The sequence below is a fragment of the Silene latifolia genome, chromosome 7 (assembly GCF_048544455.1).
Source record: "Silene latifolia isolate original U9 population chromosome 7, ASM4854445v1, whole genome shotgun sequence".
In the NCBI taxonomy this organism is placed as follows: domain Eukaryota; kingdom Viridiplantae; phylum Streptophyta; class Magnoliopsida; order Caryophyllales; family Caryophyllaceae; genus Silene; species Silene latifolia.
In genome coordinates, this window is record NC_133532.1 from 6,698,672 (window position 1) to 6,713,553 (window position 14,882).

Below are 14,882 nucleotides of genomic sequence, written 5' to 3' on the forward strand. Positions count from 1 at the left end.
TTATTTCTTTAGACATTACTAGCGCTTAAGCTAAGGGTGAGATTATCAGTAAGATTCTCCAAAATCTTAAGATACTGTTACATCAGCTTTCCATTAACTTTTATTATTTCTTTATTGTTCAGACCTACCTTAGGTTCACCTCAGACTTTATACATTATCCGTCAGACTCACCTCAGACCAGGGGCGAAGCCAGGATTTTTCATTTGGGGTAGCGAATATCTTAAGGCTATACTATTTGAAAATTGGAAATCGAAAAAATGTTACTCGTACTTCGTAATATGCAACATATAAAAATTCAAATTACAAACTCAATATATAAATCATTCAAATTACAAACTCACAATATATAAATCAAATGGACCAATGTAATGGCTTGGAGGTTTCATTGTATAATTCAACTTATCATTATATTATTTTTTAAAAATAATTTTGATTTTTGCATTGTAACTTACAACGAATTGAACATTTTTTAATATAATGGGATAAACATTTTCATAGAATCAACAAATTATCTTTATTCTTATTTTTCGACATTATTTTGGTTCGGGCGTTATACCGTCATTAAAAGAAAATTTAATCATTTTTAGGCAAAAAAAAATTCTTAATACCTTAAAATAATGAATATTGACAATTTGAAAATTAGCAAAAAAAGAACAATAAATTAATTAAATAACCAATACTAAATCATGTGTATTAAATAACTTAATAAGGAAATTTATTGATTTATTTCAGATTCCCGTTCCAATCACAGAAACATTTAATGAGTTCATTAAAAAAGGCAAAAATAACAAAAAAATTGTAAACAGTGGGATTTGAACCACGGATCTGTTGCATGGAAAACTACTATTTATATCAGGCTACCACTGAAGCACATCTCCTTTGATGTTTAATTTATGCGCTTCATTATAATTATTCTTTCCTTAATCACATTTGGGGTAGCAAAAACACGACTTATTTATCGAACTTTTTTCAGTTGGGGTAGCGACCGCTACCCCTTGCTACCTACTAGCTTCGCCCCTGCCTCAGACTCCACTTTTCCACTTTACTTCTTTTTTCACAAAAAAGAAACGACACATGTGATTCAGTCATTGGTTAATTTCTCTTTAAGGTTGGGTCAAGACTCACGCAAAGTCTTAAGGCGAGTCTTGGATTTCCAAGACTCAACTTAAGACTTTGTCAAGACTATGGTAGATTATTGGTAGTCTTTAGTGAGTCTTGTCTTAAGACTTATCAAAGTCTTGTCCCAAGACTACCAATAATCTTACCCTAATGTAAGAGAAGCACCAAGTATCGTGCAACTGTGTATCTTGCTGTACGATTTACGACCCTTGATGTAAGCATTAATTTGATTTTCTCTGGTCGTGGTCGCTTTGGTGGTGGTGTTGTCTTGTTTGCAAATGAACTCGCTCACTTTTGCCATTTTACGTAAACAAATGAGTGTCCCACTCATTTGTTTACCTTTGATTAAATACTCCTCACAAAGGATAAAAAAGGTAAACAAATGATTGGGAGACGGGAGTATATTAGGATTCGATTTGATTTCACTTCTAACATCACTGTTTCATATAAAATTCAAATTACTCACGCTCTCAGTCATTTGTTGTCCTATTCTATTTTTAGGTGTCTCAGTCAATTGTTGTCCTTTCTATTTTAAAAATGAACTTGATGAACAATTTGATCCACTTGTCGTAATTGGCTCCCTCCACTTTCCTTGGTCTTTGTGCCAAAACCAAAAGACAACAATTGACTAGGACGAAGGGAGTAATTTTGTAGGCAATGGTTCATAAGTAGACCTGGCAAAATGGGTCACTCAGGTCGGGTACGGGTCGGATAAGTTTAGGTCGGGTCATTTCTGGTCTGTCACACATTTCAGGTCGGGTTGGGTCGGGTCGGGTCACTTTCGGGTTTCGGGTCAGTTTCGGGTGACCTGTTGTCGGGTCATCTTCGGGTATGGGTCATTTTGAGTCGGGTTGCTTTTAAGTTAATGGCTAAGCACTTAAATTAGTATTATTTTGATTAAGAAATACTATTATTTTACAAATTTAACTATTTATTAAGGACTGTTGTAACCAATGAAACTTTATTTTGATATATGTAATATTAATATTAATATGTCTTAGTACTAGTCGTTTTGGGTCATTTCAAGTCTTTTGAGATCAGATCAATTATGAGTCGTGTCTTTTCGGGTCGGGTCACATCGTGTCGGGTCAACATTGGGTCAGACAATGTTCGGGTCGGGTCAGGTCAATTTGAGTTTCGGGTCGTATTCGGGTCAAGCAAGTTCGTCATTTTCGGGTCTCGGGTCAGCCTTTTTGGGTCGGGTCATTCGGGTCTGTCCCATTTTGCCAGGTCTATTGAATCATAACCATATGAACCTTATCATGTTAATGTTGATAGATTACTGTGAAGAGACAAAGTTGTACGGAGTAACTATTGGTGTTTCGTACATGAAAAAAACATGGGTGAATGAGATAGCGCGGGTGGTAGGTGTGGTACCAAGTACGATACCCCACTATGACCCTCTCAGTACGTAACGCGACAGCGGCTTTATTTATTGACTTAGATTATGTGGGTGTAAGTGTAAGAATACTTAGCAAAATGCATTTTCTTCTGTGAATGACGACCACAGATTATGGAAGAAACTAGCAAGATCAGATTCGGAAATGGCGATGATCGATGGTCTCTCCGTGGTATGACTGCTCTAGTCACTGGTGGCACCAAAGGAATTGGGTATGTTTAATACTTCAACTCTTCTAGTATCTTGTGTTGTATTATCTGATTTGAGTGTCGGTTCGAGTTTCATATTTAAAAGAGTAAATCATCAATTACATCCACGCTTAATCCACTTTTTTAAACTTACAGTAGTTTACTTATAGTAGTTTTTCCCATGGGTACGGTTGTCATCCTTTAGACATGAAGTCGTGGAAGAACTAGCAAAGCAAGGAGCGAGGGTTTATACATGTGCTCGGAATGGAGAGGATCTTGACTCGTGCTTACGAAATTGGGAGGCAAAAGGTTTTCAAGTCAGTGGTTCCGTCTGTGATGTTGCATCACACGAACAAAGGGAAAGTCTCATGCAGATAATCTGTTCCGAATTTGAGGGCAAGCTCAACATTCTGGTGAGTATGTTACCGGCCATTTACATCATCCCAAATTTATTAGGCAAATTTAACAAAAATAACCCAACCTTTTATAAATCTTCCAAAAATAACCCAACCCTTTAACTTAAATAGTAATAATCCAACTTTTACATTTTTGTCACAAAAATATCCTAAAACCTCACCTACACAATTTTTCACCAAATATTGAGAAAGAATATTTTGTAAATTAGTTTCATAAATCTTTAAAGTCTATTTTGTGATTATATATACAAAAAAATCGATAACTAATGAACTGGAAAAATTATAATTTCCTTAATTGAACAAGGAAAAATTCAATGACAAAACAAATATATAATTTTTGAAAATAAATAAGATAGATTAATTTAGTTTTGTAAATTAGTTTCATAAATCTTTAAAGTCTATTTTGTGATTATATATACAAAAAAATCGATAACTAATGAACTGGAAAAATTATAATTTCCTTAATTGAACAAGGAAAAATTCAATAACAAAACAAATATATAATTTTTGAAAATAAATAAGATAGATTAATTTAGTAGAAATACTTATAAGAGATATACTTTTAATTTTTTAAAATAAATCCACAACGTTGAGGAATCAAACACTTATTAAAACCATATAATTTATGTCGTTTAGGATTTTGAACAGTACTAGAAATATATTTCAACTTTTTTTCCCATTTTCTAAAAATTGTTTTCAGATTATTCTTTCATAATTTTATAAATTGCTTTTGCAATATATGGTCAATTAGTTAATGAATTAAGTAATATATGAACAAATTATCATTTAGGAAATATAAGTAAAATGTCGGGATATTTCTGTAATATAAAAGCAAATGTTGGATTATTCTTGTTAAAATCATAAGGTTGGGTTATTTTCATAATACTTAACAAACGTTGGGTTATTTTTGTTAAATTTGCCAATTTATTATCCTTTTTGGTTGATCAAAGTTGATATCGTCTAAGCTTAAAGTCAAATAAGAACAATATAAATGAGACGCTTTTCTTTGATTGACGATTTCAATATCCATATAGGTTAATAACACTGGGACCAACATCAGGAGGAAGACCGAGGAATTCACACCTAATGAATACGCCGTTGTAATGGCGACTAATCTTGAATCGGCGTACCATCTTTGCCAACTTGCCTATCCTCTTCTGAAAGCATCTGGGTTTGGTAGCATCATCATGATGTCCTCAGTTTGCGGTGTGGTGTCCGTCAATGTCGGTTCAGTTTATGCCGCAACAAAAGGTACTAGTATTTGTTTGTTTGCGTAAACTAGGCGTGTCAAATACTCGGGATACACAAGCGGTTCTACTCATTCTGGAACCGAGTCTGAGTAACATAATGTACATATAAGTTTTATTGACCTTCCTTGTACTCAGGTCTTCAGATGAGTCGAGTAAATTCAAATATACTCTCTCCTAGTCGATCATTTCTTCCCTCTTTCCTTTTTCATGGTAGTCGGATTTTCTTCCCTCTTTCCTTTTTTGGAAGGTTTTGTGTGATCCAAATTCATTTGCATGTGGGGTAGAGTGTTTTGTGTGGTTTATTTGTTTGCGTGTCCGTGGCAGGAGCAATGAACCAACTAGCAAAAAACTTGGCATGTGAATGGGCAAAGGATAATATCAGGACGAATTCCATTGCTCCTTGGCTCATCCGAACCCCTCTTGGTCAAATGGTAATCGAATCTTGCAATAAACTCGATGTTAAAATTTATATGATTTCCTGTAATCGCCTTAAGTTCTAAGCCTTGCAGGTCCTGAATGACGAAGGGTTTGAGGAAAGAATAATATCGAGAACTCCTCTAGGAAGGGTAGGGGAAGTTGGCGATGTGGCTCCCATGGTGGCGTTCCTCTGCATGCCGGTATCATCCTATATCACTGGCCAGACTATATGTATTGACGGTGGTTTCACCGTCAATGGGCTTTAGCCCACTCCATTTCTATGTCTAATGCCTTCGACGTAAACATAATAAATAATAAGTATATTGCCGTTGTCTACGGATTTTAAATGTCCGCATGTATCTGAACAATTTCGAACTCAAGTTATATATCTCGTCCTTATTATGTTAGAAATCGAGTCGATATCTGTACGTAGAATTACAATTATATCAGAACTAGGTAAGGCGATATCAGTGTATCATTAGAATTCTACACAAACTGTTTCTTATTACCTCCAAACTCACCTTATTATGTTAGAACTCGAGTTTTTCAAGATTATTTTATTAAGAGTTTGATGTTATCTAAAAAACTCCGATACATAAGTATAAATACCTCGTAACCATCCGATCAATTAAATCAGAATTGAGAATTAGTCTCTACAACAACATGATGATGAAGGGAGTTGTCGTCTTTCTACCTCTACTCTTCGCCATCGCTTTTGCTCAAGGTCAATATTCCGCCTCTGCTGATCTGAATGACGAGAAAACCCACTTCCCGTACCACGGAATCCCGTTCCATGGATACCATCATCACCCATACATCCCCCATCACTATTACCTACCACATCCACACTTTCCTCATCGATTTCCACACCCGTTCCCATTCCAATTCCCAAGCCAGCCTCCGTCTTCCCCTTCTACCCCTTCCGACAACAATAACGACAATTATCAAATCCCTGACGAGAAAATCCCGTTCCCATTCCACGGATTCCCGTTCCATGAACACCATCATCATCCTCTATTCCCACCTCATCACTTTCCCGTTCATCCACACTTTCCCCATCGATTTCCACACCCATTCCCATTCCCATTCCCGAGCCAGGCTCCATCTTCGCCTTCTACCCCTTCTGACAACGGAAGTCAATGACGGATTCTTGCCCGTATAAACAATCACTTTCTAGCACACCTTGTTGCTCAACATTGCGAAGCTCCATCCCCTTCTAATTAATATTATGTCATAGTTCATATAATAAAATATTATTTACGATAGTATTTAAGTTAGTTTTAGGGAGATTTAGCTCAATTTACAGTTGTATTATTTACGATTTATATTATAAATTTATATCAATAAATTTTAATATATTGTTATTATTTTTTTTTTCTGAAGTACTACGTATTTATTCCAGTTTCAAGTGTTACTCGTACCCATCATTGATATTTTGTTAATGGAGCCAAACAAGGTCAATTTGTTCAGTGAGAAAAACTCAATAATCCGTATACAAAATTTAACTAAAACCAATCGACAACAGCGGAAAACCGTATTAGAAAACGTTTATGTTCGGCACAAACAGGGACGAAGCTAGGCTCATATAATGACCGGGGCCGATTTCATCAATTATTTCGTTAATGTTTATACTCATTTACCATAAACCCCCCATGCCCTTCCGCTCCAATTATTTGTGTAAATTATAGTATATGTGAGAGGTATTTTAATCAAAAGTAAATAAATGATTTAAATGGAAGAAGAATTTTTTTTAGATTATTGTATTAAACTTAAATTATTCAAAGTTAAATTATGCGAGACGGCTAAATTAAAGTCGTAAGCTTATTCACTCCCTATATCTCAGTCATTTGCTTACATTTGATTACCATGTTCTAAATATGACGAGTAACGCTCTCTACCCTGGATCGAACCCATGATCACAAGTAGCATCTCGTGTTTAGTAATGCATGTTACCACTATGCCAATGACAGAATGTTGTATGATTATTGCTTGTCTACTAATTATTCCTTGTGAGCTTACCCGGGCCATGGCCCATTCGGCCCGGGCGTAGCTCCGTCCCTGGGCACAAAGTAAAACCTGAAGGCCTTATTTAAATAGACGGATTCACATAATTAGAAAAGGAGTTTCCATATAGCTTAAATAGCTAATTTTGACACTTGAACACGCACTCAAGTCACATACTCCGTACTTCTGATTGATGAATACTATGATTTCTTGTACTCACCTTAAATTTTTAAGCAATGCACGTCGACGACAACAAATGATCTGAGTAAAACTGATATCAAGAACTCCTCTACGAAGGGTAGGGGTCGGTTGTTTGAGATCGTCTAACTTTTGATTAAGATGGTCTCTCAGACAGATTTCTCCCCTAGGATAGCGATTCGAGCAAACTTTACAGTCAAAAAGACAAACAGTATTTGATTGTGTTTAATACTTCGTTGTCCGTACTTAAGAAAACATGTTTATTTTGAGGCAATGAATAGTATTTCAGCCTGCAACTTGGTCTTGATGAATCAGAGCATTAATGGTTCATAACCACATAACCAAATTGAGTGCCTCGATCTACGTGCTGTCGAAACACACCCTTTTGGGTTAATTACCTCTCCATAGACGGGAGCTGTTGAGATACTAGGAATGAAAGCGCTCAAGACTTTTAGTGCCTTTTAAAATCGTAAAGTCTTATTCAACCATAATTGTCTGATATTGAGCATCAGACCGCCTCAGTCGACTACGGAGTACATCATCAGTAGCCTTGAAAGTCATCAAAATTTGGTTGCAATATATAGTCCATACCTGTAAAATGAACTACATGGACAATTTTGACTAACGAAATTTTAAACTCGAGTCATGACTCATGAGTCGCAAGTATATCATTAGCAGCTAAGTTATTAGTGTCCTTAATCTTATTCAACCATAATTAGGACTAAAATTATTAAAGCTCCGCAGAGACGAAACTCGTATATCAGAAGTAGGTAACCGATAACTGTAGAACAATGTTAACAGTTTTTGAATACAACACCAACTGTTTCTTATTACCTCCTAACTATGTTAGAACTCGTGTTTTTCAAGATTATTTTATTAAGAACTCGTGGTTTGCTCAAATAATATATGAGTGGTGTTGATTTATTGGACCATTATTAAGGATGGGGTCATTCCAGTCATGGACCAACCCAACCCAATCCCAATCCCCATCCCCATTCTTTCGTATCTTGCATATTTATAGCAGTCAATAATTGGTCCCTTTCTGTTTTGAGAGCCATCGCTTTATTTTACACCGGAGCGCCACGAGGTCAACACTCAATAGTCAATACCTTCCTACTTTAAACTTTGGGAAAATGCACGCAATGTCCTTAAGGTTTGACATTTTGTTCGGGATCGCCAATTTTATTATCCGGAAAGTTTTAAGAGGTCATAACTTGTGTTTACGAGTTCAGATAGTGATAATTTTTTTTCTCAAAGCAATCATCTTTCCGAAAACTACGATTTAAAAAAAAAAATTGTCGTATTTGGAATCCATTCCCATTCCCGAGCCAGGCTCCATCTTCGCCTTCTACCCCTTCTGACGACGGAAGCCAGTGACGGATTCTTGCCCGTATAACTATCATTTGAACTTTAGTTGGTTTAGTTTGTATGAACTTTAGTTGGTTTAGTTTGTATGAATTTGAGTTGGTTTAATTTGTATGAACTTTAGTTGGTTTAGTTTGTATGAATTTTAGTTGGTTTATTTTGTATGAACTTTAGTTGGTTTAGTTTGTTATCAATGACATGAATTACATTTCCGGATTTCAATCCCGTGTTTGGAGTGTATGTTTGGGCATTGTGTAAATCATGTTAAAAGTTTGTGCATGGGTGAATGTATGTGTGATGGAGTGTATGTTTGGGCATTGGGGGTTTGTTTGTGCAGGTGTGATTGTAGGTGGGCATGGGTGAATGTATGTGATGGGGCATATTCTGCACCGCTGACCAAGTCAACATGATTGAGCAAGGTCAAAGATATCCACAGCAAGTCAACGACTTGGACAATCTAGCCGATCTGACCCATCGCCCGTCACTGGGTCTCGGCATGGTAACCGCCAAAGGGACACATATCCGCGTACTCATATCCAATACCCCTCGGCGAGTCATCAGGATCCGCCGCCACCATAGGCCCCTCACGTAGGGGTAGATCAGTCTTTCCACCTATTAGCCACTTGGTCACTTGGCCACTACGTGACAAAAGGTGAAAGCCTATAAATACTCCTCAACCTTCATTGAGGAAAGGATCCCCAACTAATCCACAACTAAACCTAAATACGCTATTCATCTGGTAATATCTTCCTTATCTCTCTACAATACACATTCAGCCAAGTAACAACTTATCTCTTAAGTTTACTGACTTGAGCGTCGGAGTGAGTACGCTTGGCACAAAGCCAAGCCCTCAGTTCGTTCACTGTTGCAGGAGAGGCCGCGAGGAACGATTGAGACCTAAGGAGAATCCAACTCAAGACATCATTCAACAAGCCAAGGGTGGTAACTATACTTGCTCTGGAATTACACCCGGAACAATTGGCGCCGTCTGTGGGGAAAGACACTAGAAGCTAGTCACATTCATTCCAAACAAAAAAAAAAAAAAAAAAAAAAAAAAAAACCCACCCAAAAAGCTAAGAAGATGTCAAAACAACAAGACGCGGTCGTGACCGACGAAACCCCATTCCACCAGGATGACACCTTCAACAATTCTGGAGTCGTGCAGCCCTCCACCGGCGGGGTAATCCAACCGGAGTTCGGCATGCCAATAACGCCAGACACGCCCGCCGCCCAACCAGTCACCATCATGGGACACGTGGTTGACATAGCGAAAGCGAAAATGGTCCTGGACCTAATTAGTAATACGCCCGCTCACACTGTCACGCCGACAAGAGCGGCGGAAACGCCAGAGACCGGGGCCCAAAACGTGACTCCGAGAAATTTGAACGGAGCACTGGGAGAAGCCGACCCACCAAGTCGCTGGGAGCCCAAAGTGGGCGTGGTAGACCTAAGTCCTTCCCGCACTCATGGGAGGTCGGCGTCCCGCAACACGAACGAGGCTTACCCCGGAGGAACAGAGGAGTCCGACTCGGCAGAGTTGGAGAAGAAGTCCGAGTCGAAGAAGAAGTCCTTCCTGCTACGAGGAGAGGAGCCGGATTAGGAATGCGAGGAGCCGATCGCCGCGCGTCGTTCGATACGCGGTCGACGACCCCTCAACGCCTACGTCCTAGACGTCCAGTGCCAACTAAGCTCAAGTTACCACCTCTATCATACAAGGGAGACGGTGATCCGGCCGACCACGCCGAGGCTTTCGAGTCTTACATGTCGGTATGGGAACAGCCCGATGAGGTCCGGGTGCCGAGTCTTCCGACAACTTTGCATGGGATGGCTCAAAGTTGGTACAAGGGGCTTCCCGACGGCTCGGTATACTATTACGCCGACCTAAGAGACGCCTTTCTAGCCCAGTACTCTTGCAACAAGAGAAGGGCCGTGGAGACATCGGACCTCCTAACTATCAAACAGGAGGGGGCGAGTCTCTACGGCTACGTGAAGAGGTTCGACGGAAAAGTCCAGCAGATTCGAGAAATTAATCCCGAATTGGCGGCCTTCGCGCTGATGAAGGGCCTCCCAAGGGGAGACTTGAAAAATGAGCTCATCAAGTGCGGAGGGCTGAACTTGGACGCCGCTAGAAAAATGGCCGACCAGGCCATCAAGGTAGAGGACTATCACAAGACCTGGGTAGGCCCCGGCGAGGCCGAGCACTCGAGAAAGAAGAGTCACCAGGGAGGACAACCCGGATGAGAGACGCCGTGACAACAACGGGTCACGGTCCGACGAAAGACGCCGTGACAATAATAGGTCACGGTCGGACAAACCTGCCAGGAGACAGGACTCGACGGGCGTCGGGTGGAGTTCGGGAACGTACCACCAGAGGCGGTATAGTGATAAAACCCCTCTCGTCGTATCACCGCCGAGGTCTTTGCCCGAGCAAAAGCGAGGGAAGTGGGAGACCCCCAAGCCAAAAAGTGACGGTGACACGAGCCGATCGTGAGTACCACGGCCACACCGGCCATTTAACCAACGATCGCGGCATCTAAAGAATGCCATTGAAGAGCGATCCGGAAGGGGAGCCTCGGCAAGTACGTTGCCAAAGGCCAAAAGACCGACGCCGACAGCTCAGGTAAGAAATCCGTTTTGAACGGATAGGGTGATCCATGTTGTCATCGGGGGCAACGAGAACGGAGGGTCCGCTCATGGGCACAAACGGCACTGACGAACGAGCTATATCGGGCCATCAACTTTGTGCCCAACACAGCGATCCCCGCTTCCAACATCCCCGATATAACCATCGGAAGGAAGGACTACGAAGGAGTCATCGCTCCTCACAGCGACCCACTTGTAGTCAATTTGGACATATCCAACCACCTGGTCAAGAGGTGCCGATTGACACAGCGCGCATACACGAACATCATGTTCGGGAGTGCTTCCTCACCTCGGCCGAAAGTCAAGGACTTGAACCCCGCACCAACCCACTATCTGACTTTCTGGGGGCTACTGGTGCCACTGGGATCAATCGGACTCCGGTGACGTTCGGCGAAAAGAGTGCGGCTAAAAATGTCCTAGCTGAGTTCGTGGTCATCGACGGCTCGTCCGCCTACAACGTTCTCATAGGCCGAGTCACCCTGAGCGAGGCTGACGCAGTGATGTCCATCCGGGCCCTAACACTGATGTATGTCTCGGACCGGGGGGAAGCGCATAAGCTCGTCTCCAAAGACGAGAATGACGAGGTAGTCAACGTCCAGATAGCCGCCAGAGGATGCAACATGCAATCCCTCAAAGTGGCCAAGAAATCAGAGAAAGGGAAAGGTCTATCCTTACAACAGGAGGGCGACCTCATGGATGTAACTAGCGGCTGACTAGGACGTTGTGCCTTCGACAGGCCATTAGGACGCTGGTAATCTCGGGAATAACCTATGTAGCGGCGGAGGTGTCCAAAACAGCTGTGGGCACCCCGACGCATGTTTTTACCTAAATGAAAAATCATCCAAGTCTTCCATCAAAATGTTCGCTCTTCCCATAGTCGCTAGAGCAAACAGACGACCACACTTGTCATACCGACAAGAGCGGCTAGTCTTTATCGATAGCGAGATGTCGGCTCACACCGCCATACCGACAAGAGCGGCGATCTCATGAAGAAACAGGCGCCGTCGCAGATCACCCCAAGTAGTAGACGCCACTAGCGATCACCCCAAGAGGTTGGACGCCGTCGCAGTCACTCCAAGTGGTAGACGCCACTAGCCTCATGAAGAAACAGCGCCGTCGCAGTCACCCCAAGTAGTAGACGCCCGGCGATCACCCCAAGAGGTTGACGCCGTCGCATCACTCAAGTGGTAGACGCCACGGCGAGCCTCATGAAGAAATAGGCGCGTCGTCGCAGATCACCCCAGTAGTAGACGCACGGCGATCACCCCAAGAGGTTGGACGCCGTCGCAGTCACTCCAAGTGGTAGACGCCACGGCAGATTCATGAAAGGCGAGATCGCTCACACTGTCACACCGACAAGAGCGGCAATCACGACCATCGCAGTTGATACTCGCAAAGCAATCAAAATTCCTTAGAAGCGTTAACACGATTGAGATACGCGCTCTAGACTGCCTCGGCCAAGCCGAGGCGGAAACAAAAGAGACACTCAATTAATAACGTAAGGAGACAACCCAGACGAAGACAGAGGCGCTAAAAGTACAGTTGAGGCTCAAATACTAGCGCAAGAAAAAGAGGTAAGGTAAAAACCTCGGCCAGGCCGGAGGCAGAAGAAACGAGCTCTTATTAAAAAAAATGTGCAACGAATTACAAGATATTACAAGGACAAACTAAAAGACAAAAGGCTACGGATATCATCTCCCTATGTCTGCCGTTGCTCGCCATCAGCAGCGGTAGCAGCACCTTCCTCAAGGGACAACCCAGTAGCTCCCTCAGCAGCCTCAGCTTCAGTAGCCCCAGCCTTAGCCTCGGCAGCCTCAACTGCCCTTGCCCAATCGGCTTCCGCCTTGGCCGCCTTAGCCTTCTCAGCGATAGCTGCCGCCTCCTCGGCCGCTTTTTGCTCTATCTTCACTCTCGCCGCCTCCTTGACCCTCTCCTCCACGGCTTTCTCCTTAGCTTCGAGCTTATCGTCAAACAGCTTGTCGTATTTGTCCCACGGAAAGGAACCTTCAAGAGGAAAAAGCTCCTCAATTACTTCCCCGGGCAAATGCTTGGCCGGATCCCGGAAGTCGGAACACAGGTCGGGGAGCATTTTGGTTTGGAGCATCTCAATGTCGTCCTCCTTTTGCCTAATGATGGCCTCCTTGCTCCGGATCACCTTCCCCGGATCGAAATTTGCTCCTAAATTCATTCCTCTCATTGGAGATAAAGGTCGGCATGCCTCGAACAAGGTCACACTTCTCCAAAGAACTTCGCAGCTTCGGCCGCAGCAGCCTCGGCCTTGGCTCTCTCAAAGAAGGACCTCCTTTTCGGCGTCCTCCCGAGCTTTCTCTCGCCCAAGAGCGCCTTCTCGGCCTCCCCTAAGCCTCGCTCATTGAGGAGATCCAGCCCGCCTTCGCGCCACCTTCTTAGTGACATCAAGCTCAAGAGCGGGACCGAGCCACGGCCTTCTCTTGCTCTATAATGCGAGCACCGGCCAGCTCGTTCCACCTCGCCAGCTCCTCGACCAACCTCGCACCTCGCGCCACGAGCCGGGAGGGGGAAACCTTCTGGGATGAAGGGTCAACAGTGACATTTCGATCACTATTCTGCGGTCGGGAAAGGGAAACCTTCTGGGATGAAGACCCAATGGCGACGTCATGATCATCACCGCGGGTTTCTCTTCCACTTGCCGCTTTCAACAGAGCGGCGATCGACGCGGTCGATCTACAAAATTTAAAGAAAGCATCGTATCAACATACTTCGACATGCCAAGAGCTGTCATCGGCGCGATGAACCGGCTAAATCCCGAGCCACCGGATAGATCGATCGTGCTTGGCCTTCTTGGGTGAAGGGCACATTTCCTCGTCGCCAGCAGAAGCAACGGCGGCGGTAAAGGTCGTCGCTTTCTCTTACGGACAAGGGGAGACCCCCTCCTCCTCGTCGAATCATCCCCATTAGAGATGTAAACGATCTCCACCGTCTCCTTCTGAACAGGGGGGGATGGGGGGTGGAACTGATGTCGGCACCACCACCGCCGAAGACTTTGTTCTTCGCGCACGGCGCTGACTTGACTAATGACCTCGCCCGGGCTTCCACCGCATTCAAGCGTCTCGCTGGTCCATAAGCTCATTCGGCGACGCCCCTGCGGTCATGGGTTAGAGCCTTGGGATGCAATTGAGACACGGTCTTATCTTTGTGCAGCCCCATTCTCCGGGAGGATATTCTCGATGTGTCCGGCCCAAAGCGGTCCGCAAAGGAAACAAAGCGGGAGTTAGGTGGAAGAAATAAATCAAAGTTCGAAGAACAAGAACATTGAGAGCGATGATGGGCCTCGCACCGACCCCACTCACCCCGCGCTAGGCGTGGTATGAGACCGACATAGCAAAGCGGCTCATCCCGAAGAATGATCTCGCGTCGGGGAATCCATCTTCTCGGCACCCCACTCTCATCCGTCTCAAAGAGCCTCATCGCCGCCTTCTCATCCGCGTTAAGGTAGACACGGTGGCATCCATCTTGAGCTTCTTGTATGAAACCCACTTATCACGCTCCGCCTTAGTCTCGCACCGCAAATTAACCGGTCTTTGGAAGGAGCGAGGCAATGGATAGTCATCCAAGCACCTTAACGTACACCCACCGATCCCTCCGGTCCTCCGCAGGAGGTAAGTTTGTCACGAAGCATAACCATGCTCCGTTTGCACACCGTACCATCCGACACGGTTAAATCATCGATGGCCGGAGATAATGAAGCCGGCGGAATAAATTCACCGTCGGGGCCTCTCCCTTGAAGAGACACACCAAACAAACCGACTATGGTCCTCATGGCCAACGGGTGTAGTTGGGCAACGGCAACGTTCATGGCTCTAATGATAGCCATAACGTACTCATTTAGCGGAAACCGGAGCCC

The 14,882-nt window shown here is 43.5% G+C and overlaps 1 protein-coding gene across 1 annotated transcript; it reads left to right on the plus strand.

The window, feature by feature from the left end:
* Positions 1 to 2,560: 2,560 nt before the first annotated feature.
* On the plus strand, positions 2,561 to 5,200 carry LOC141591546 (tropinone reductase homolog At5g06060-like). Its single transcript, XM_074411923.1, has 5 exons — positions 2,561 to 2,730; positions 2,912 to 3,119; positions 4,157 to 4,373; positions 4,697 to 4,803; positions 4,882 to 5,200. Exons 1-5 carry the CDS (start codon positions 2,633 to 2,635, stop codon positions 5,053 to 5,055), a joined length of 804 nt encoding a protein of 267 aa, XP_074268024.1. The 5' UTR covers positions 2,561 to 2,632; the 3' UTR covers positions 5,056 to 5,200.
* Positions 5,201 to 14,882: the final 9,682 nt, after the last annotated feature.

Coding starts and splice junctions, on each gene's coding strand:
- LOC141591546 (XM_074411923.1), top strand. CDS start 2,633: ATGGAAGAAACTAGCAAGATCAGATTCGGAAATGGCGATGATCGATGG. Junction 2,731..2,911: donor GGTGGCACCAAAGGAATTGG/GTATGTTTAATA, acceptor GTCATCCTTTAG/ACATGAAGTCGTGGAAGAAC. Junction 3,120..4,156: donor AGGGCAAGCTCAACATTCTG/GTGAGTATGTTA, acceptor ATATCCATATAG/GTTAATAACACTGGGACCAA.